General features: G+C 37.5%; 1 protein-coding gene across 5 annotated transcripts in view; it reads right to left on the bottom strand.

Moving 5' to 3' along the window:
• Nucleotides 1–718: 718 nt before the first annotated feature.
• Nucleotides 719–25,315, bottom strand: part of MTDH (metadherin) — a 57,210-nt gene continuing 32,613 nt past the window's right edge. For 4 of the 5 annotated variants that reach the window (XM_042924435.1, XM_042924436.1, XM_042924437.1 and 1 more), the window contains 6 exons: nt 23,467–23,565; nt 17,159–17,283; nt 10,213–10,320; nt 7,209–7,349; nt 4,501–4,657; nt 719–3,825 (listed from right to left, as the gene is read on the bottom strand). In XM_042924435.1, coding sequence (XP_042780369.1) covers nt 3,755–3,825; nt 4,501–4,657; nt 7,209–7,349; nt 10,213–10,320; nt 17,159–17,283; nt 23,467–23,565 — 701 coding nt within the window. In that variant the 3' untranslated portion in view covers nt 719–3,754. The remainder of the gene's footprint in view (nt 3,826–4,500; nt 4,658–7,208; nt 7,350–10,212; nt 10,321–17,158; nt 17,284–23,466; nt 23,566–25,315) is intronic. The other variant, XM_042924438.1, reaches the window with a different exon arrangement.

The raw sequence follows: 25,315 nt of genomic DNA, 5'->3' as shown, positions 1-25,315 counted from the left end.
ACAGGGACTGCTGGCTGTGCTTGTGGTCGTCCCCCACGGCTTCCTCAGCAGCGAGTCCTGAATTGGCCTGTGGCAGCCAGAATAAAGCCTATTGTTTCCTATTCTCTTCGTGGCTAGTAGGATCAAGTGTCTTAAGTTTGCATTGATAAGCCTACGTGATGTAACTTTGTGAGAAGCGTTGCTAAAGGAAGCGGGCAGAAATGCTCACAGGAGGTTTCTAGCGAGCAGCTGTCTGCAACCAGGACGTGGAAGCCACATGTTGAGAACGGGGAGGACCAACGTAGAAGGGACCTGGATTCCGGACCCTGTAGTGTCACAGCAGCCCTGCATGGCCTTCCGGACTTTTACATGCACAAGAAAATAAACATCTCTCTTGTTTAAGTCACTACTGTTTCGGGACACAGCCACACTAATATATAATGCCAAATCTGAGTCTAACGTCCTTAACCTAAGAAGTGGACGCAGTGGCAAGTGACATCTACTGCTAAGATGACGGAGGGTGGAAGCTGTTTCCTCACAGAGAACATCGTGTGTCACAAGCGGATATTTTACGAGGTGCTTAACTCCATAAATATTTGACTTCCTGACGGTAAAGCCTGCAAGTGCACCTATGGCTTTGGAAAGAAGCATCAAGAACATCAAAAAGTAACTGCCTTTAGACCAGCTTAGGATGCAAAATGACTGAAGTCCCTTCCCATAAGCGAACTATAACGAGCAATTTAAACAAAACAAAAATGGTATGTTTTATTTACAATACTCAATGCATTTTACAAAGAACATATTTGCATTCCCTAAGTCTTTTGGAAAGTAATTCCAGTTTGTGCAATGAGTTTACAGTAAAGTCTTAAGACATCTCTTAGACATCTTAAACCTAAATTCTCAATTTTGAGAGATATTTCACACTACGTTAATAGAGGACTGCTTTTAATTAAGAAAAACTAAACTCTGTAGTTAAATATTGCCCTTCAATTATTTTTAACCCAAATACAAACTGGACTAGCCTATGAAATAATACCATTAGATTTGGATAAATTATTTTCACTGTTCCCCTCCCCTCCCCAAATGCATGCACAAAGTAAACATGGTAAATTACATTAACAACATTTTATTTCAACACTTTTTTTGGACTCTCTCAACTATTGTTTTGCTCAAGGTGGGGTCGGATAGGTAGAATTCCAGTCTGGGGAAAATCCTAAACCCTGCTCCAGAACAGGAAAGGATTTGCAGTAAGTATACGGACTCCAGCCAGGATTAGAGAGATTTTTTGAGTAGGTTCTTTTGCTAATCAGAACAAGGTTCCACTTCAGGCCTGACAAAGCCTAAAGAGATCACTTATTTCCCTATTAACAGTTTGGGGAGCATCTAATCCAAGCCTCCAAAGGACAATAGGCTCCTCTCTCTCCTCTTCTCCCTGAATCACTACCTTCATTTTAGTGCCTTCTGAGGTTGATGATGGAGAACAGTTCCTATGTTCAGATTCCAGAAACTAACTGGATGCCATATAAAGATCTTCTGGAACAGGTAAAAAGCACTGAATGACACTGTAATTGTGCAAGAATTTTCACCTCATGCATATGGAAGAAAAGAAACGTATTAATTTATCATTCATAGCTGCCATCTTTTAAAACATAAAATCCATGTACTGGCTCTTGAGCTAGAGAGAAGAGACAGAGGCATCTCCACGCTGGCCCCACCTGCTTAGCAATGTACTACAACTCTCCTCAAAAGTCAGGGTCTCAAACACCCACCGTGGGGGGTCATACAGAAGATACTAAGCTGGAGAAATAAAGTCCAACATTGGACATGGCTGACAAAATTCTAAGACAAAGAAATGGTGAGGTAGAGTTGAGAGAGTTCAACTGAGTTTTCTGAGCACAGATCTTTTGGCACATTCTAAAATCGTACAGACCCCTTCTCAAATTCTCTCTTGTGACACCTTTACAAAGTGCTGGCAACTTAGGAGTCCTTGGATCTATTGAGGAAACTTCTATGTAAAGCTAACAGAATAAAGTCATTTGAAGAAACGAACTCCTGGCAGTTTAGCTAACTTACCCCAGTGTTGAAGCAAATAAAAACAATGCTATCCATTTGCTGAATTTATTTAAACAAATCAATTTAGAAATATCATAGAATTAAACAAAACTTCTGACATGTAAACATACTGCCATGTTCCTGAAACAGATGTTAACACCTGATAAAAGTTAATAACCGCTTGTTAGGAAAGCTGTCCATTAATAAGGCCAGTCTTCAGCAAAACTAAAACCATTTTGTTTCTTTAGCTTTCCCAGTATGACAATGCAATACTATCAAAGCACAATCAGATATAATAAAGACAAGATTGGATGGACAGATCGGTACCATTGGTTACGCTGTTAAACAGTTTCGTTCTTGGCGCCACATAAAAACGAGCCAATCACATCAAATAAATCATGGCTTTTTTTTCTTTATCACAACTCACTAAGTGATGTTAATTATGGTCCTTGTCAAACACGTTTGGTAAAGGCTATTTACAGTGTACATGGCTGAGCATGCACTATTTATAGGTACAAAGATGCCTGCCAGTTTATTACAAGAGAATTACACAGTGCCTGAAAATGGTGAAGCATCTCACACGTCATTTAAATCAATAGTTTCAAGCAGAAAACGTTCCTTGTTTGACCACAATTGCAATAATTACATGAAAATTCTTATAAAAACACGAATCTCCCTCAAGAAATTGATGCATATTCTACGCACTATAGGTTAAGGCAGTAAAAAAATGTATTCCTGATAACTGGAGGTCTTGACAATGTCAATTAAAGCTGTCTGACTCTAGTTTTTCATTCTCCATCATATACTCAAAGTTCTGTCTGTATAACTAATTCGTGAAAGATTTCACTTCTAAAGTTGGAAATGGATTAGCAATGAAGAAGATCTGACGTTGGGAAAAAGTAACTGCTAAGGAAAGGGGAAAACGTTAAGTCGGACTTTGCCTAGAAGTTTTCAAATCCTAAACAAGAGCATTATTTGTGAGTCTGAGCCTTAAAAGTATAAAACAAATACATATAGTTTACCTTTCTTAATTTAAAATATACTGAACTTTGAACAATTCAAGTAATAATGTAAGACTATCAAAAATAACTTCATAAGCCATACAAGCATCAACTGCATGTTCAATGTTTTAATTAAGAACTTTTTAAAAATTGTAAACTAAACCATGAGTTTAGTTAACAAATGATAAATGACCTTTTATTTGCACTTGTGATTCCTTTAATACAAATTGCTACCAACATATATGTAAAGATATGGCAGATTATGCATTTGATCAAAGCACTTTGATTTAAGCATAAAACAGATTCAAATGGTTTTAAGTTCCGTGCATAAGATCCAAGAGGCCGCCTACCAATTTGTAGGCAACCCTCTTTCTAATCAGAATCCTTTATTCCTCAGCTGCAGATGAGACAGGGCACAATCTGTTGTAAACAGGGCACTGCTGTAAAACCAGGGTAATATTCTTAAATTAAGATCGTTCTTGTTCAATTGAAAAGACTTTCCCCAAGTGTCTTCCAGCACTGTAGTATATTCTGCTGACCTCTTAATTTCATAAATTAACTTTCCTTTGATTCCATTTTTATGGTGGTTGTTTTCACAGTTTTGTTTTAAAAATTGGTTTAAATTTATATAAAACTCTGTACATGTTCACAAATTATTGCATAAACAGCATAATCTTCCAGACAGTGTTTACAAACACATGTCCAATGCAGGAAAAATATATTCACGTTTCCCGTCTGGCTTTTTTCTTCTTTTTTATTTGTTTGGGAGATTCCCAGCTAGTTTCAGACTTGGCTAAGAGGAAAAAAAGAAAGAAAAAACAGGAGAAAATACTGTTATGTCTCAAAAATATCAAAGTACCATCAATGAAAACATGCTTTGAAATCCACTAATGACTCTTCAACCTTTATGTGTAACTTCTCAAGTCCCAGTCACATGTTTTTAGGTTATTCTATGGCTACCTTCCCCTTTTCCTTTGAATGCCAATGTATTATTTTGTTTAATCACATGAAAAGTACTTCACCGGTTTTGATCTAGAAAACCCATCATTTAACATGGCATTACCCATCTACATAATGAAAGTGAAAATGGGCAAAATGGATACTGAAGGTAGCTAAAGGGAGGAAAAGGGGACAGAAGGCACAGGACAATTCACAGCAGTCCCAAGAACATGTGCACAGAAAAAGGGAGGGACCAGATGGACAAGGGCATGTCTCAAGCCCTCCGCTGTCTATGTCCCTGGACACCCAGTCTCTCCTGGGGTGATTTCAGCCTCTTGACCCTCATAACTGACTGAGGTCCACAAGATGCCAAGGAATCTAGCCTGTGCAAAGGAAGGAAGGGCTGCTCTATTAATCTCTATCAGACTTCCAAGATTAGAAGTCTAAATATTTCAGACTTCTAAGAAATTAACTTTTATATAAATAGTACAGAAAACATACAAAAGAACTAAAAAGGAGAATTACTTACTCTGTGAAGGAGGCACACTATTTTGCTTAGTATTTGACTTGGATTTATCTGTTTCTTGTAGCATCGGTGGCACTTGGGAAGAGCTTTTGTCAGAATCACTTTTTGATAAAATAACAGATGGCTCGGTAGAAACAGCAGGTGGAAGAGTCTTGATAGGCTATTTTGGAATAAAATTACCTTAAATTCCTCTGTAAAAAGTTTCATATAAAATTAAATATCAAAGTAATACCAAGAGGCTGCTGAGGAGCAAGTAAATACTTAAAATGATTTCCAAAGAATTTACTAGCAGAAGGGCTACAACTCGTGCGTGCCCTCTAGTGGCATAACCAAATAAACATTTACCTACAACATCCATGAATAGAGGTGGAGATAAAAAGGGATGAAAAGCACAGAATTACCAGATGTTTACTGAATCTCAAGTAGGAGCGAATAATTCCATTTTCATGAACTTTTATATTTTCCTGTTCATTAGAAACAGGACGATTTGATGTTTCAGTGATTCAGTGGTTTGTCCACTTCTCACCAACTCTCAACTCCTTGAAACTTTTTCATGTGAAAGACAAAGAAAATAGCTCCCTTCTGAACTCCCAGTAGGTGATACCACCCCGTTCTCTGCTTCTGGAGATGTAAGGGTTACTCAAACAGAGCAGCAACAGCTTGCTTCCCATGCAAGGGCAAAGACAGCCCATGCGGTCTATGCTAGCCTACAACACTAGCAGACTAGGACTACTAGTCCTTCTCCATGAAAGTAAGTAGTAAAACTCATGTTCAAATCTTCAGAGTTTTATCCATTCTGGCAGTGAAATCATAATGTTGAGGGCCTAGACTCTTACCGCCTTGCTTCTCCTCTCCAGCCTGGAAGCAGAAAGGAGGCAAATTAACTGATTTGCCTCAGTGAGGCCTAACTGTTAATGGACGGTCAGGAGAGGCAGTATTTGGAGCGCCTGGAGGCTGGAACAGACGAGCAGGAGGTCAAGTCACCCTTTAGCTTTGCTTACAAATCCTGATTCTGAATATCGGAACAAGGGTAAGAAACATCACTATGTTTCTCTCGCCTCTCATTCTTCCAGGCTCTCTGGGTGTAAGAAAGCTCAATGGAAAAGGAAACAAGAGGAAGCTGTGTGCACCCCAGAAATTACTAGGATCCCTTTCTTCTATTTTAGGTATCTGAAGCTGCATTTGTCTTGGTTGGTTCAGCTTTCTTAATGTTCTATTTACTTCATACCCAAAAGTTTTAGTACTTATTTCCAGTATTCTCCCCTCTATTCTCTCACTTAATCTATGTTAAGTCACAGAGGGACTCAAATAGTCTTTACAAGATGGCTTCTGAAAATGACTTTCTAACAACTACAACATCAAAATGTCAAATGACCTTCTGCAACCCTATTATTAAACCTACGCATGTACTGAGATTGCAGCCTTTCATCTCAAAAGGGAATTTTCCTCTTAGGGAATTAAAATCCAAACAGGAAGTATGGTTAAGATTTTATTTTAGTACAAGACTGTTACAAATTTCTTTTAGTGGTAACACAGGTTTTTGTTTTTGTTTTTTTTTTTAAAGATTTTATGTTTAAGTAATCTCTATACCTACAACCTTGACATCAAGAGTCACATGCTCTACCAACTGAGCCAGCCAGGCATTCCTGTAACTCAGGTTGTCTAAAGCTGTTTCATTAAATATGTATGTTCCACAAAGGCTGAGATTGTTTTTTTGTTTTTTTTAAAAGTAGGCTCCATGCCCAATGTGGGGCTTGAACTCACGACCCTGAGAACAAGAGTTGGATGTTCTACTGACTGAGTCACCCAGGTGCCACAAAGGCAGAGATGTTTATGTTTTGTTCTTTGATATATCCTTTGAAATAGCGTGTGGCCCATAGTAGGTTCTCAACAAGTTTTTTGAATGTGTATATAAATGAACCGTGAAACTCTAGTATACGATTTCATATATTTGTATATAACTTACCTTATGAGAAATCAGATTAAAATTTTTCTTAAATGTTTGTTTAGTTTTGAGAGAGAGACAGAGCGTGAGCAGGGGAGGGGCAGAGGGAGACACAGAATCCAAAGCAGACTCCAGGCTCCGAGCTGTCAGCCCAGAGCCCGATGTGGGGCTCGAACCCATGAACTGCAAGATCATGACCTGAACCGAAGTCGGACACTCAACCAACTAAGCCACCCAGGCACCCAGAGAAACAAGATTTTAAAAAGCTATAATCTTTATGTCACTGGCTTAGACCTTTTATAAAATGGTCCTTTCTGATACCTCAACATTTTCTACCAATAGCACATATTTCAAGAATCTGTCCCCAAAATGTACATAAATGTCCCATTTTGAGAGGCTGGATCACAGTCCTATTATATATTATGCACTGGCTTTTATGGAAATGCAACCAGCTGCATTTTCTCTAGCAATCTATCCCTTGTATGTCTAGATACTTAACAGGAGAAAATACAGTCCGGTGGTTCTGGTCTCACCACTGATAGTTCTGCAACTCGGGACAAGTTATTTAACTTCTCCAACCTCATTTATATAATAGATCTCAGCTTTCTGGGAGGTTGTTTTGAGGGCTAAATTAGTGTCTTTAAAATGCTTAGCACTTTAAAATAGTGATTAGTAATGCTTAGCACTCAGTACTTCGATAAAATATGAGTTATGGCACAATTTTCAAGTCATCAAAATTTTACTCCTTAAATATTAAAAAACTTACCTGGCTATTTTTGATGAGTGCTTCAGCTGGATCACTAGTGCTTATGGTCTTCAAAGAAAAAGCTTTTTCCTGTTTTGGACGGACTTTAGAGGTATTCACTGGAAGCTCTTCTCTAATCTCTTTTTCTAATTCTTCCGTGTCCTACAGAGAAGAGTAGTCATTAGATGATATGAATCACTTTTTTACTAATTAAAAATCTACTTGGTTGGTGCTATTAATGTCCAAAAGATATTCCAAGAAAATAATTTCACGTCAGTAACTGTCCAAATGGCTTAATAGAGCATATAAAAACAATTGTTCGGGGCACTTGGGTGGCTCAGTCAGTTAAGCATCCCACTCCAGCTCAGGTCATGACATCACGGTTCACAGGTTCGAGCCCTGAGTCGGGCTCTGTGCCGACAGCTTGGAGCCTGGAGCCTGCTTTGGATTCTGTGTCTCCCTCTCTCAAAAATAAATAAACATTAAAACAATTTTTAAAACAATCATTCAAAGATTTAAAATACACAGGTACATTTGGAACAGTCATCATCCCTGCTTTCTCCAGGGACTTAAATCAACTGTGAATTAAAAAACAATATACTCCCATCTTCAAATGCAAACCATTCTAATTTACTAAACGAATTCAAACAAAATAAACTAGAAATTTTTTCTTTTAAAAAAGCACAGTTAATCAGGTGATACTTGAACTAAGTATACTTTAGAAATAACATTTCACTTAATGACTTCTTCAAGGAACAAAATATTTGTACCTCAGTGCATTCTGTAGGTAAGTTAGGCTTACCTAGTAGAAAGGACAGTTCAGTTCTGGCCTGCTGCAGTCTGCCTGCGCAATGTCAAGGACAAATCATTTAGTTTCCCTTTAGCTTCCTCAACTATAAAATGAAATGTGCCTAGATAATTTCTAAGGTCCTACCTAAGCTTTAACATTTCTATTCTTAGGCCTTTGGACTTTAAAAAAGTTTCAAAAAATACTTCTACAGCACATTACATGCTTAGATATGTGAAATAAATATGAGCTAGAATATGTTAAATAGGACCATCGTCGTTAATTGTATTGTTCTTTAGCAAACACATACATATAAACACCTGGCTAGGATGATCTTGAAAGTCTTCTTCCAATACTGATTATTTTATAAAACTTGTTCAGGATGGTAGTTGAGTTTAGACAATAATTCAAAATTTTACTGTGAATTTAAATTGAATGAGTAGCTTTGGGTATGTGTGTAAGATTTACAATCTGTGCAAAATTAACGTGAAGACATCTCAGTTACTTCCATCCTAAGCTGCACTATAACTAACGGTAAAGAAGCCCGCCAACCACATACCCACAATTAAAAAGAACAAATTCCAAAATGTATTACAGATAGGATGCTATACACTATGTACCTGACACAGAATTTTATGGATAGCTCATTTAATTCTCAAAGCAGCTATGCAGTTAAGTCACGTGTGCAAAGTCAAACAAACAAAAACAAGTAGTAAGGCAAAACTGAAATGTGAGTACAGATCTGACTCAAAAGCCCGTATACTTACTTCTCACTGTATTTGAAAACAGACCAAACATTTGAAAAAGGAGTATCAGAATACCAAAATAATGTTCACAAGTTCATGACCTTTAACCAGTAAACTGAAATTTACAGATTACATCTATCCCACAAAACTTCTTTTAAAAGGAACTCACCTAATCCACAAAAGAGAAAATAACAGGCTAAGTAAAGGCTATCCTAGAAATCACAGAAATCTAAGAAAAGTTTGGCTAAATAGATTTCAGACAATATCACTAACAAAAGGTAACTGTCAATAACATTTCTCATAAACTAGCTCAGCTAAGAGAAGCACTCCTATTAGTTTTTCATATCCATTGATCTCAGTCACGTTAACTTTACTAGTGAGAAAAAACGAATACTGAAAACAGATTGGGGTCATTTATAACAGGTCACGTTTCCCTCAACAAAAATTACCAAACCCGTAATTCCTTAAAAACCCATGCAGCAACTTTTCCCAAAGAGAACAATAAATAGGAAAATTCTTTGTAGGCTATCTTCCAGAAACTCTGGCTATCTCCTACATTTAAAGGAATAAAAACAATTAGTCACATGGTTGTAAGTAAGGAACAAGATTTTCTAAGTTGTAAGGTAATGGTGATGGAACTTTTTCAAAGAGAAACCCATGCAGACTTCTAGTAACCTAGTGTGTTTGAAATTGTAAGAACTTTGTTTTCATCTATATTATAATCTAAACATTTTACCCAAATAGGAAAGACCAATGAAGAAGGAAAATGTAGGGGTGACATAAATAGAAAGTTTCTGTTAGAAGCCAGACGAAAAGGGACTAAGTGAAACTGGGTGCAAACGCAGGGTAAGGTTCTGCCCAATTGTTCTAACTGTGCTAAAATTCCTTTTTTAAAAATTGTATATGCTTTTTTTAAAAAAGTTTACTTATTTCAAGAGAGAGAGAGAGAGCAGAAGCAGGGGAGAGGCAGAGAGAACGGGAGAGAGAATCCAAGCAGGCTCCGTGCTATCAGTGCAGAGCCCGACACGGGGCTCGAACTCACAGACTTTGAGATCATGACCTGAGCGAAACCAAAAGCTGGATGCTCAACCAACCAAGCCACCCAGGCGCCCCATAACTGTGTTAAAATTCTAATTTGCTAAATCCCAGTTACTCAAAAGAAGTTTCTGTCTGTGAACAACACTGCATCTCCTTTTCCATTCCACCCTAATATAAACCAAAATGCATCTAATTTAATTTATTTACCTTGGGGTTTACACCTTTGGTAGGATTGTTCCCCCCTTCAGTACGATTTTTTCAGAGCAATACAGTTTTATTACGGTAGGATATGTAAGATCTTTAAAAGATTCTGTGACTTTTTGAATACTTTGCAAGTAAACCCGAGAGCTCATATTGTGCCTTTTATCTCTACGTATACCTTGGATCTGCATGTTCTTTTCACATTTTGGCAGTAGGTGCTTTATGAGTCACATCTGTTGTTTTGATGCCCTACCTGTGCAGGAGAGTTCTCGTCACCTTGCTTCTTCTTTTTCTTTTTTTTCTTTTTAGATTTCCCAGTTGGAAGAGCTCCCTCTCCCTTTTCCTTGTCATCATCTGAAACCTGATGTTAAAAGCAAAAGTATTAAAGTGAACCAATTGGTTAAGTTTTCATTATTCAGAAATTATGGCATAATCTCATTCATTAGGCTCAGTCTTTATCTCGTAAATTCTAAGCAAGAATTAGTAAGGAGTAATAAAATGGATCTAAAATTATGTATTAGAAAAGAACAAAGTAAAGAGAACTTCATTCTCCTATTGTCTACGATAGACCACTTTTTTTTTTTTTTTACATCTTTCATCACTCACTGCAAGACAAATTAGAGGGCTGTGCAAACCTTGGTTTTTAAAACTCACTGGATAGGTAATTCTGTTTTGTTTCAGAGTTTAAATGCAGCACTATGTGCAATAAAAATGAATTTGACTCTGCTAAGAGAAAGACAAGCTCCAGAGTAGGAGAAAATATTTGCAAACCACATATCCAACAAAGGATTTGTATCTAAGACTACATAAAGAAAATTCAATAGTAAATACTCCAATTAGAAAATGTGCAAAAAATATGAACAGACATTTCATGAAAGAGGACATACAGATGGCAAAGAAGCACATGGAAAGATGTTCAACATCATCAGCTATTAGGGAAATGCAAATTAAAGCCAAGATGAGTTCACTACATTCCTATCAGAATAGCTAAAATAAAAAACAGTGATGGCAGCAACCGCTGGCAAGGATGGAGAGAAATATGATCACGCATTCATTGTAGGCGGGAACGTAAAGTGATACAGGCACTCTGGAAAATAGTTCGGCAATCTCTTAATATATTAAATATGCAACTACCATACAACCCAGGATTATACTCCTGGAAATTTATCCTAGAAAAAGGAACACTTATGTTCACACAAAAGCCTATACACGAATGCATAATAGCCGCTTTATTCACAACAGTGACAAGCGAAGAACAATCCTAATGTCCTTCAACAGGAAAACAGTTAAACAACCTGGGGCATATCCAGACTATGACTACTAAGAAGTAAAAGAACCAAGTAATGATACGTAACAATCTGGATGAGTCTTTAGAGAATTATGCTCGGTGAAAAAAACCCCAACAGTACAAAAAGGCTGCATGCTATATTATTCTATTCCTAGAACATTCTTGAAATGACAAAATTATAGAGATGGAAACAGATTACTGGTTGCCAGGGGTTACAAGGGGGTGGTGACAGGAAAAAAGAAAGGGTGGCTATAAAAAAAGGGAAACATGAGGGATCCTTACAGAATGGAAATGTTCTGTATCTTAATTGCATTAATGCCAATATCCTAGTTGTGATACTGTATTATAGTTTTCCAAGATGTTATCACTGGGGGACACTGGGTAAAGAGTACAGAGGATTTCTCTGTATCATTTCTCACAAGTGCTTGTCACTCTACAGTTACCTCAAAATTAAAGGTTTAATTTAAAAAAATTGATTTTGAGTGGTGCCTGGGTGGCTCAGTCAGTTACGTGTCAGACTTTGGCTCAGGTCATGATCTCCAGATTTGTGAGTTCGAGCCCTACGATGGGCTTTGCACTGATAGCATGAAGCCTACTTTGGATTCTCTGCCATCTTCTCTCTCTGCCCTTCCCCCACCAGTGTTCTCTCTCAAAAATGAACATTTAAAAAAATTGAATCTGAGACGGAATGTCACTGAAAACAACATTCTGCATGATTAAAATAGTGAATTAGAACTGTTAAACTGGTATCCATAAGATCCTTTCAAACATACCATGAAGTTGACTTTTCTATGAAAAAGTGCTTTTTGTGTCTTCTGCACAGATGAAAGCCAAGATTCCTAGCCTACCCTTACAGGACGAGATGATGGGGTGACTACTATTTGTCTGCTCAGCAGCACAGTCATTAGGATGATTATGGAGGTCTCATGAACCACCAAATAGTTCACAGAAATTACTAGCAAATGGAAAAACAAAACCCTATACAAACTTAGCTAAGAGATTTTCAGTCCAAGTTGGTTGCCAGCTGCGGAGAAACCTCCACAGAAGTTTTCACCACAAGCTCACAGTGATTAAAACACCACGTGCAAAAATGCACCCTCTGAAGGATATTCAGGTCCCAAGGACTCTGGGCAGTCTGCTTCTTAGCCAATTAAAATCCAACCATAAAGGAAATATAGTTCCTCATGCCTAAACACTATTTTTGTTTATGGGGGAAAGGCTGAAACCAACTCCATACCATTTTTAACTCCTATGAAAGAACTTTTGACAAATTTATTTTAGACTAATTGAAAGTAAAAGAATTACTGATAAACTTAAAATTCCTTTACACGCCCTCTCCCGATCCCATTCCCACACTACCTCCCCTAGGGGTAAACCATTTACCATGAACTTCTTTCATGTCCATTCCATCAAGTTTTTTATAAATTCAGGTGTGTTTACACACACGCAAAATTTACACAAACGGTATCATATTGTATCTTTCTGTAAACCTGTCCTCCATCATTCAGCATGTTTTTTGAGATTTTATTCATGTTGACATTAATGTACCTTATTTCACTGATTTTTAACATCTAATATGCAACTGTACAGACCTATCACATTTTAGTTCTCCACTCCTCAACTGATGGGCATGTAGACGGCGTCCCATTTTTACTAAGAAATATGAAAGATGATCTCTGAATACACTCAAAAAAAGAACTGCTATGATATATGATAGTCTTCATTCCATTCAGTGGTTCTACTCTGTAATTCTGATGATAAGGCACAAGGAAGTTTCAGTTAGAGAAATATATATATATATATTTTTTAATTTTTTTTTTAATGTTTATTTATTTTTGAGAGTGAGACAGAGTGTGAGTGGGGGAGGAGCAAAGAGAGGGAAACACAGAATCTGAAGCAGGCTCCAGGCTCTGAGCTGTCAGCACAGAGCCCGATGCAGGGCTCGAACTCACGAAACGTGAGATCATGACCTGAGCTGAAGTCAGACGCTTATCGACTGAGCCACCCAGGTGCCCCGAGAAATATATATATATATATATATATTTTTTTTTTTTTTTTTTTAAACATTTATTTATTTTTGAGACACAGAGAGACAGAGCATGAATGGGGGAGGGGCAGAGAGAGAGGGAGACACAGAATCGGAAGCAGGCTCCAGGCTCTGAGCCATCAGCCCAGAGCCTGACGTGGGGCTTGAACTCAGGGACCGTGAGATCGACCGTGAAGTCGGACGCTCAACCGACTGAGCCACCCAGGCGCCCCCCGAGAAATATATTTTTGATTGTACATTCACTAAACATTCAACAAATATCAGAATGGTTACTATGTGTTAAGGTACTATTACCAGGAAGCTTTTTTCCCTAATAGACTTTATTTTTTACAGCAATTTTAGGTTCACAGCAAAACTGAAGATAGAGATTTCCATATACTCCCCCACCTCACATGCACAGCCCCCCACTATCAATACTCCCCCTCCTCCCCACCCTCCAGAGTGGTACATCTGTTACAATAGAGGAGCCTACACTGCCTTATCATTATCACTCAAAGCCCCTACCGGTTACCTTCGGGTTCACTCTTGGTGTTACACATTCTACTGGTTTGGAAAAAATGTATTATGACATGAATTCACCATTACAGTGTCATACGGAGTAGTTTTACTGCCCTAAAAACCCTCTGTGCTCTGCCCATTCATCCCTTTCTCCCTCTAACCCCCTCAACTTTCATATTACCTGTTAACTGTCGCCCTCTACATGTATTTACACACTTAGTAATAAATCCCATTACTACCTCTTCCTTTCTCTGGTCTCTAAAGATCAGAGGTACTACCATCCTATCAAAGGCCAACCCACAATCCACTCATGCCTAAGGTTCCCCCACCTCTACTGCCAGTATCTTACTCTATTAGCCAAATCTCTCATTTATGTGTAACTTTTACTTTGTTCTAGACCCTTTCTCTTTGCATCTACAGTAAAGCAAGGGCTGACAAACCACAAATCTAGCCCAATGCCAGTTTTTGTAAATAAAGTTCATTTCCAAATTGTCTATGGTTGCTTCTGCACTGCTGTATGAACCTTTAATAAAAAGTTTACCAACCCCTGCACTAAAATCTCTCTTATCATGAAAACACAAACAACCTCCAACAAAACCCTTCCTGGTACTAGAGTTTCACTGTCATCCACTACCTCTCCTCCATTCCTATCCTTACTTACTTTTTAAAAAAACACATTAGGGGCGCCTGGGTGGCTCAGTCGGTTAAGCGTCCAACTTCGGCTCAGGTCACGATCTCGCGGTATGTGAGTTCGAGCCCCGCGTCGGGCTCTGTGCTGACTGCTCAGAGCCTGGAGCCTGTTTCAGATTCTGTGTCTCCCTCTCTCTCTGACCCTCCCCCATTCATGCTCTGTCTCTCTCTGTCTCAAAAATAAATAAACGTTAAAAAAAAAAATTAAAAAAAAAAAAAACACATTAAAAAAGCATACTGTTTTCTAACCCTCATTTACTCAACTTACTGCAATATGGTTACTATTCTAAGATTTCTAATGAAACTGGTCTTTTATTTTTAATGTTTATTTTTGACAGAGAGAGACACACACAGAGTGTGAGCTGGGGAGGGGGAGAGACAGACAGAATCTGAAGCAGGCTCCAGGCTCTGAGCTGTCAGCATAGAGACTGGCGCGGGGCTTGAACCCACGAACTCTGTGATCGTGACCTGAGTTGAAGTTGGATGCTCAACCAACTGAGGCCACCCAGGCGCTCCTCTAATGAAACTGCTCTTAATTACCAGACAGCAAATGCTTCAGCCTCTTGTGACCCAGAACTCTCTTCTCTCAGTCTCTTTCATGCGCTTTTGTTTCTTCTTAGAAGTTGGAGGAGTTTCCCTTTCCCAGATTCCTATTCATTCCACTGCGCTTTTCAGGTCTACAGATTTTTCCTAGATATTTCATGCACCCTCAAAATGTTTAACAACCATATGCTTATAACTTCCAAACACAGACCTTCTCCCTAAGCTTTAACCTGGTATAAAACCAACTTCTCTTAGGCATTTCTACAAAACACTTCGTATTTAACATAGTCCAAATGGAACCAACCATCTTTTCCCCCAGTCAACTAGCTTTTGCTCCCATATCTTCTCTGTTGGGAACACTACTTCCACCTTCCTTCCCAGTTACCCAACCCAAAATCCTGGAAGTCTTTCGATGACTCTTTCTCCATTCAATTCTAATCACATGTCCTGTGGATTTTATTTCAATCAATCAGTTTATTTCTTTATTAAGTAGGCTCCATGCTCAGCGTGGAGCCCAATGTAGGGCTTGAACTCACAACCCCGAGATCATGACTTGAGCGGAGATCAAGAGTTAGATGCTTTCACTGACTGAACCACCCAGGCACCCCTATTTCAATTTATTATTTTAAGTCTGCCCTGTATTCTGTATGCCATTCTTTTTTTAAAGATTTTATTTTTTTAAGTAATCTCTACACCCAACATGGGGTCTGAACCTACAACCCCGAGATCAAGAGTCGCAAGCTCCACTGACTGAGCCAATGGGACCCCTCTGTGTACCATTCTTACCATTACTGTCCCGGACTAACTAACCAACCTCTAACCTGGCCTTCCTACCTTTATTCACATATGCCTCTACTCCTTTTTTTCTACATGGGCTGCCAGTAGAATCCTTCCATCTTAAAATCCCTCCATTATTTATAGCATAAAATCTAAGTTTTTAAATGACGTTCAAGAACTTTTAGCATCTGGTCCATGCCTCTCTTCTCCAGTTTAATTTCTGACCACTCTTTGTTTCACATTCTGCTTTCACCTCTAGGATGCTTTTGCTACAACTTCCAAGTGCTTCTGTAATACCTGACACAAACTGTAACATTACGTTCACCCGCTGATATGCCTGTCTTCTTCCTCTCCTCCCTAACTAGACTGTAGGCTCTTTGAAGGCAGTAACTGTGTCTTATTTATCTTGTTCCTCCACTAGCACAATACCTGACTCATGGCAGATGTTCAATTAGTAATTTGTTGAATGACCCTATTACCCTTCAGAGCCTCTGGACTTTCCAGCCTTATTCCTACAACCAACCAGTTGCAAAGTTTGATCAGTAGCTTTAGGACTTGTAAATTACTTCCATTTATTTTTCAAAGCTCTCAGTTTAGTTAATTATCTCCTACCCAATTCATGTAATTGCCTCTTTAACACTTACCCCAGAACAGTACAAAATAGCTTCCCAAGCTGCTTCTCTTTCTCCTGTATCCAGCCTAAGTTTCCTAACCCTAGTGATGGTTAGGTTATCCCTAGTTTAAAAGCTGTCAGTAGGTTCTAATCACTTATAGAATTTCATAAAAATGTGGCAAGGTATGTATCATTCATTTATTTACTGAGTGCCAAGCATGTTGCTAGAGCTACAAAAATAAAAACTTCACGGTTCCTTTCTTTAAGGAATATGGCCTACAAGGGGAAGATCCTGTCATTAATGGATTCCACACACGTGTAATGTTTACCTCTCCACTAAACTGTTCACCTATCTTCCCTCCTTGACACCTTTTTCGTGGTGTTCTCGTCATGAGCCTCCCTTACTCTTTCACTGGCAACCGTTCTGTTCTTCTCTAAACACACTTAGTTGCTGTTATAATATATCAACTATTATAGTAATTCTGATAAGAGAAAAGAACTGTGTTTTCTTATCAGTGCCTAATAGTGCTTTCCACATATTAGAATCCTCAATAATTTGTGGAAAGAAAAAACAGTGATATAGAGAAGGCATGCAGGCACAATGATTAAAGCAAGTATGATCAGAATGGCTCAGAAGCAATTCTACCACTGGATGTGTTTATGATACAGAATGTACCCTCCAGTAATTCTAACATAGTTGGGTGCACAGAGAAATAGACATACCCGCCAATGCCTTTACTCACTTTTTGATCATCAGGAATTGGTTCCTGGGACTTTAGAAGTGAAGCTCTTTCTTCATCTACCCAATTTCCCCACTCTTCTGCTGGAGCATTCCAATCAGAGCTGGGATCAGCAGAAGACAGACCATCTAAAATTTAACAGTGCGAATTAGGTATCTATCATTTCTGCCAAAAACTAAAATGCAAAAATTAAAGTTCCTTATGTTGAACTAAGTTGTAACTATAAACTATTGTTCTTCCTTCTTTCTCCCAAGCATATTTTAAGAGCTAGAAGAGAACCCAGTAACATGATGGTAAAAACCTTTGTCAAACTTCTGCTAGGCACATCATATGGCTAATTAAATGGAATTTCTAAAAAATCCCAGAAAACTTAAGAATTACCTGTTTAATTCCACTCCCCCTAATTCCTTTGTTACCTATCTCCTAATTTTGCTCTCTTTTCACTGTTTAGGTCTAACTTGGTTTGGGACTTGGTCATTACAGTTTTGTAACTGATTTATTTTCTAGGGTACAGAAGTAACCAATCTTTAATAGCAGTGCCAAAATTATACTCCCACCTGTCCTTTTACATCATGTCTCCTGCCCTTTAGCAGCTTTTCAAGACTACATTCCTCTTGAAATTCACCAAGTCATGACAGAATAATGTCTTCTTTCCTCTTTTTTTAAAAAAAATAATTACTTTATTACTTTTAATGGCTACAACCTCTTCCTCCTTTAATACTTAATAACTTGTACCTTCTTACATTTTCCAGATCATTCAATGCTACTTTTATTATTTCAAAATAGGCCAAGTCACTTTCAGGGTTTCTATCGTCTATTCTTAAGAATAAATTTTTATTCTAGACTCCTAGATTCCTTTCTTTCACTCCAGAGAATTTTACTTCCTTGCTTATTCTAAAAAGGGAAAAACAATCTTTGGCTTTATCCTGGTTAAGTAGCTCTCAAAGTCAATTCTTGCCCCCTCCCTGGATTTCATAAACGCTTCCACATCTACTTCTGCAATGACTACTTATAGCCAGGTTTCATTCCCAGTGGTTTAAGATGATAGATATTAAGCTTTATTTCTAAATGGTTAACAAGTCATTCTATAATTGCTCCAATGAAAAATCCAATCTTTTCCCATTAATGTCAAATGCTACTTTTATTAACTAGTAAGTTTTTTCACATACACTTCAGTCTGTTTCTAGAATTTCTACCCTATTTCACTGATATATTCCTGGAATGGTGCCATATATAATTCTGTAATACCTGTTAGTAACTAGAATGACAAATCTGCCTGCATCCTTATTTTCTCTTATTTTTGCTATTCTTATTTTTTCATGTGAACTCCATTATTTTTGTTTAAAGGGGAGGTATTATGATACCACATGAAGGCTTTAAAACCAGTGTTTTAGAAGAATATAATAATCTGGGAAAATGCTCAAAGTAAAAAAAAAAAAGACAAAACTGTAAAACAGGATACCAAATTTATATGAAGAAGAGATTAAAGAAAATAATACATTAACAACAGATATATCTTGTCACTGGAATTACAGGGATTTCACCTTATTAAGCACTTACTATGTACTAGAACTTGAGCTGGGCAGGTACTAGAGATAGAAAAATGAGAACAATATACTTCCTCCCCACATGGAGTTCCTGGTCTTATCTATTTAGAGGTGAAGATAGGTAAGTACAAGAGACAATTAAGTACAGAGAGAAAGATTCTATCATGGGGGTGTGGAGAGGGAGAAGAGGGCTCAAACAGTAGAGGATGGAGACTGAAAACATAAGAATTTATAGTCTAGCAGAAGAAAAACACGGAACAGTTGATTACAAGTGTGAAGTATATTACAATACAGGAAGATCCTTCTTAAATTTACTACCAGGAGCAGGTATCCGGAGGCATTATTACATAGTAGTAACATAGGGGTTAAGAGCATGGACCTTAGAATCAAACAGATTCACATCTGAATATTGGTCTGCCCCTACCACTTAACAACTATGTGATTTGGGTCAGATTTCATAATCTTAATGGGCTATATACTAACTTCATAGGAGTGCTGAGAAGATTATAGTAGATACATTTAAAGTAGTACACAGCAATGCAGTAAATGCTCAATAAATGGTAGGTGTAGTGTTTATGTATCACTGATGACATAACAATAGAAAGTCAGTTTCTAAGCTATCGGGCATAGACAACTAAAAATGTATTTCTTACAATCCTGATAAATCTCTCAATAAGATACACTGGTATGTCTTAATGTGGAAATCATTTTTATAAATATAGATGTCGAACCAATTGCTCATCTTACATTAAGCATTCATTAGCAACACCATTAAGAGATTTGAATGTCACAGATTTTGCTTAAACCTCACAAATAAGAAATGCAGATCTGGAAAATTTCTCTTCATAAGCTAGTCTCTAAGGCCTCTTGTCAGAAAGGAAACTTTATTTTCTTTTAAAAGAAAAAAAGTCTAGACACATGAGTGGGCAACATACTAACATATAAACAAACTATTTTCTTAATAAATACGGTGGTGGGAGGAGATAAGGAGTAAAAATCTCGTAAAGTATTTAGTAACATTATTTTTTTAAAGGCTTATATAACCAGAAAGTCTGGGGAATGAATGTAGCCTATGATTTAACTTCTTAAAGAACATTAACAGCAGCACAAATCTCTACTGGCTTTATAAAGCTTTCTGTTGATTGTTCCAAGTTTACTGGTTTTAGGTTAGTTTCTTTTTTGAATATTAACTGGAATAAATAAAACTACTTTATAAGACAACAGATAACCTAAACATAAAAGCTGTCACCAGAAGACTTCTCAACACATAATTCTTTTTTATTTTTTAATGTTAATTTATATTTGAGAGAGAGAGAGAGAGAGAGAGAGCATGAGCAGGGGAGGGGCAGAGAGAGCGAGTGGGAGACACAGAATCTTAAGCATGCTCCAGGCTCTGAGCTATCAGCACAGAGCACGACATGGGGCTCGAACTCACAAGCTGTGAGATCATGACCTGAGCTGACACTGGACGCTCAACTGACTGAGCCACCCAGGCGCCCTCTCAACACATAATTCTTAAGAGTCATGAGCCCTAATATGCTAATAAAATTTCTTTCCCTTAAGGAAACGATGTAGTATGGTTTCATCCATTGTATAGTTTCTTCCATTTATAATAGAGTAACTTCTCATTTCTCAAAAGTCTCCCACAGTTTGCCAGTATCTTTTCAAAGGGCCATATTAGTGTCCTTTCAAAATGGTAAAGAATTTATCTATTTAATTTGTGTGAAAAATGTTTTAAGTTTAAGCATCTCATAACTAATCTCTATTTTACCTCAGTAAAAAAACAGCTGTCAGCTGTTTCTGACCAGAACTTACTTTAGTACTGACTTTAATAAAACAACTATGCTAGAAAGACGTTTTCTAGTGTTCAGACAATACTAACTAGCCCCACTGCATAGACTAATTTTGCCCCAAGAAGAGTATCAGCAGCACCATAGCACTTACTATTTACTGAATATTCAGGCAGTGTTCTCAATGCTATATATGTACTTTATCATTTAATTCTCTCAACTGTGGGAGAAGAGCTACTCTTTACAGATGAGGAAACTGAAGCACAGAATGACTATGCACCTGTGTAAGAGCAAACCCAGGTAGTCTGTCCTTGAAGCTCATGCTCTTAACCCCTTTATATGCTGCAGCAAATTCATTCATACTCTGCTGTGAATTCATAATCTGACTTTTTACAGGGGTTATGATGATGGCTGTTCCTTTACGATCAATTACAAGATTATCAGTCTTTAAAAAAATGTTATCTTCTGTACTATAGCATCTTAACTTTATACTCGAGTGTTGCCTTCTTGTCAGATAATGAGGTCAATGCCTCAAACAAGAAGGTCAACATATTAATCACATCACATTGTTAAATGGAGAGCTAGTGTGTGTGTATACATACACATATACACACATATATACATACTTTGTGGATTAGTAATCTCAAATACTAAATCATGCATTTTATAAATTTAGAAGGAATACTTCAGTTCACTGAATACCAAAATCAGACACATTAAAGATAACAAAAAATAAAATTCAGAGAAAATGAGGTTGGTTAAACTCAAGTAACTCGGGACTTAAAAGACTGATGGGGCGCCTGGGTGGCTCAGTCGGTTCAGGGCCCGACTTTGGCTCACGTCATGATCTCGCGGTCCGTGAGTTCGAGCCCCGTGTCCGGCTCTGTGCTGACAGCTCAGAGCCTGGAGCCTATATCAGATTCTGTGTCTCCCTCTCTCTCTGACCCTCCCCTGTTCATGCTCTGTCTCTGTCTCAAAAATAAATAAACGTTAGAAAAAAAAAAAGAAATTTAAAAAAAAAAAAAAAAGACTGCCAACAGCCTAACAAATGAGACAGTGTGGAAAGATGGACGGTGTTGATACTTTTTACTTTCAACAGAGTTCCATGTATACACACTTTTTTTCAGTCTTTTATTTTAGCAGTCTATGGTGTTTTTCACATTACAAGAATTCTAAAACAGATAAAAGTGGAGTCATTCTGTCCAAGTAGGGAAGCCCAGAACCCGGAAGGCTCAGTTTTCCTCAGCTTCGGCCCAGAGCTGCCCAGATTCTTCACTACTATTCTCTTACAATCATTCCTATAAACACTCTTCACTTCTATTCTGTACATAGCTGAGCATTCTTCTCCATAATTTACAAAAAGCTTTCACATGCATTTATTACCACATTAAAACCTCACAACAATCTACAGAAGTAGTATGCCACATTATTTGTTCCATTTTACAGTTCAATTAATCTAGATTCCAAGGTAAGTCTGAGCCACAGGAAGTATTACATTTTAAAGTGAGGACCAGAACTAGGAAATACCTTCTAAACTAGTATGCCAACCCCACATCCCTAGTCTTTAGCCAGGAGCTCAAGACTTTTCACTGCCTAACCTACCTTTCCAAACTCACTTCCCTTGATCTGTAAGAACTGTGCTTCAGCTCATCTACAAAGACTAAGTAATCCAGGGGCTAATTTTTGTATTGTATTGTAAGTTTTTTAATTAAAATAAAAAAATTTTTTTAATGTTTATTTATTCTTTATTCTTGAAAGAGAGACATAGTGTGAGTGGGAGAGAGGCAGAGAGAAACAGAATCGGAAGCAGGCTCTGGGCTCTGGAGCTGTCAGCACAGAGCCTGCCGTGGGCTCGAACTCCTGAACCGGGATCATGACCTGAGCTGAAGTTGGATGCTTAACTGACAGAGCCACCCAAGCGTCCCACTGTGTTGCAAATTTTACCTTAGAGATTACAACCATCCCTAAGGCTGTACCATATGGTGGGTAAGAGCTTGAACTCTGGAGCCAGACTACCACCTCCTGCACTTAACTGTGTGACCTAGGTTAGATAACTTTTCTTTGCCTCAGTTTCTTCATCTGGAAAGTGTGGGGGAAAAAAAAGACCTACTTGGTAGAACTGTTATAAGCATTCAACAGAACATACAAAACTTACACGAGGGCCTGGCACATGGTCAAGGGTTTGCATTTCTTATCATCACTACTACTGAACACCTGCATGTAAAGCACTGCACTAAGTACTGAGGATGAAAGAGTAATTGAGAGTTCCCATTTCTAGTGGGTTTGTTTCATTTCATTCCTTCAACTCAAAGAAACCATAATGTCAAAAAAAATTTTTTTTTCTCACACTGGCCACATGGTGGAAAAGTCCACAAAGTAACATAAAAGTGCTAAATAAGCAGTAGAAAAGGATGTGCTGTAAAATTTTTGAGAAAGGAGTACATTCTGAGGTTTGAGGTGCTGGGGGGAAAAAAATCTCGGATTTTTTAAAAAGAAGGTGCTATAAGTTTTCTGAACATAAAAACGGTATTTTTTTCCCCTTCCTCTTTTTTTTTTTTAGAACTCTTGCCTTTAACCTTCCACTGGGAATCAGGCTAAGAAAACAGTTTTCTAATATAAAATTTGCATACCTCACAAACTAAAAGCCATTCCTGCATATTATATTCACTCTATTATGCTAAAACTAAGAAATAGAACATTCATTTAAAACAAAAAATAGAAAAAACAAAAACTATAAAGCAACTATAAGAAAGTCATGTTTAAATACTGCCTCAATTACAGAAAGTGAATTTAAATTCTACAGTTATTGAGTAATTAGCTTATAAGTAGTACACACTTGGTATTATATTACTATGACCTAAGGGGTGAAAATTAGGATTAAAATTAAAACCTAAAAGCATGAATTTAGGGTGCTAGGAAGAAAATTCTAAAAAACAAAAACAAAAGCAAAAGCATAATTTTTAAAAGGACATACTTAACCCAGACCATTCATCATCGATATAGGGTTGATTACGGCTAGCATCCCACTGATAATCAGAAGTGGTAGAATGAGAAACTGGCTCAGCAGTAGACCCTTAAATGAAAACGAATGCAATAAAATTAAAAATGGAATTTTCTAGTGATGTTTCATAACAATAGTTCTATACTTTGCACACGGAGACTAAATTATTTTTTACTTCCCCTAAAAGGAAAAATTCAGACATTAGAAAGAGTTAAGATAAGGAAAAGTAGAATTGAGGGTAATTTCAGATTAAGCATGATAATCACTTGATCTAATTCACGGATTAGAACTACATTTTGTCCCTAGTTTTTGTCTTTATGATATGTATTTTGTCTTTTATAATACGTATTTCAAACTGAGTATCTACAAATTTCAAAAAAATCCAAAAAAAGTTCTTTTATTTTTGTTCTCAATGAAAAATAATAAAGCACAAAAGAAATCCTGAATGTTTCAAGGGTACACCTATATCCTGAGAGCCCCAAAGGAGAGAACTAGAAAATGTCTGGGTTCGCTAGAACCTTATGCCTAAGGAAAAGTTAAAGACCTAGATGATTACCTAGAGAGGTGAGGCAGAGAGAATCAGAGGCAGGAGAGTTGTGCTGATGGTCGAGAGACCATGGTAAGTTCAGGTGTGTTTAAAGAGAAGCGTCTACCTTCGTCTGAATTTCTTCTGTTTTCATTTTTTTGGGAGGAAGGAGAAAATGGGGTCACAGAGTCCTTACAATCTGATGAAAGCTCTGATGGGACTACTGCCCGGAACATAACACAAAATTTTGCATATAATTTTGGGGGCTCAGAAACTCATGGATGCCAGGTGAAAAGCCCTTGTTCTATAGCCATAAATTCATTATCTATCAGGGATATCTATACCTCAGACTTTCTCAATCAGAATTTCCATATGTACTGGAAAGCTTGGGAGACTCTGATACTCCCTTAGGACTCAGAGCCACTGACAGAAAGAAATGCGTAAGAAAACCTGTTAGTATAAAAGACTTACATACAATCATGTCCTCTTGTGAAAGTCCTTCCTAACTTACACATTTCACTTGGTTATAGATTATCTTAGCAGCCTTCCTCTAACTTACCAGCCCGTAACTCTTAATATAATGGCTTGATATATAGTCAAAGTTACATACTTTTTAATATAAATTTTGACAAGTAGAATAGCCCTATAAATCCATATATAATTAGCATATTAACTGCTTACTAAAGTAAGCACTAAAGTAACACTATTGCTATTTTTTTAGCCGCCAATGCTGCTTTCTCTGAATATATGAAGAGAATAGCATCTGCATTGCACCAAGTCATCAAATGAAAGAGGCAATTAATTTGTATCTGTGGAACTGAAATGCAGTCTATGAGACCAGGGGTTGGTAAACTATGACCCATGGGCCAAAGGTAAACTCACTTTTTTGTGTGGCCCATGAGCCAAAACCAGTTTTTATATTTACAAATGGTTGGGAAAAAAAATCAAAATAATAATATTTCAAAATCAGACAGTCATCTGTTTATGCATCCTCTCCGGCTGCCTTCCTGCTACAATGTCGAATTAAGTAGTTCCACAGAGACAGTATGGCCCACAAAGCTTAAAATATTATTGTGCCCTTTATGGAAAAAAATCTACGAACAGCTATTCTAGTGACTCCAGACACTGTGGAGCTACATAATTAGTACACTGGGTCCATGAAGTCTGACGTGAACCAAATGTTACAAACTAAACACCTCCCATATTTACGTAGTATTTGTTAAGTACATATGACTTCTACATGATTAATAACAGGCATATTCACTTAAGTACTGCTGAATTGATAATAGTTTATTA

The sequence above is a fragment of the Panthera leo genome, chromosome F2 (genome assembly GCF_018350215.1).
Source record: "Panthera leo isolate Ple1 chromosome F2, P.leo_Ple1_pat1.1, whole genome shotgun sequence".
NCBI lineage: Eukaryota > Metazoa > Chordata > Mammalia > Carnivora > Felidae > Panthera > Panthera leo.
This window is presented reverse-complemented; position numbering and strand designations above follow the sequence as displayed.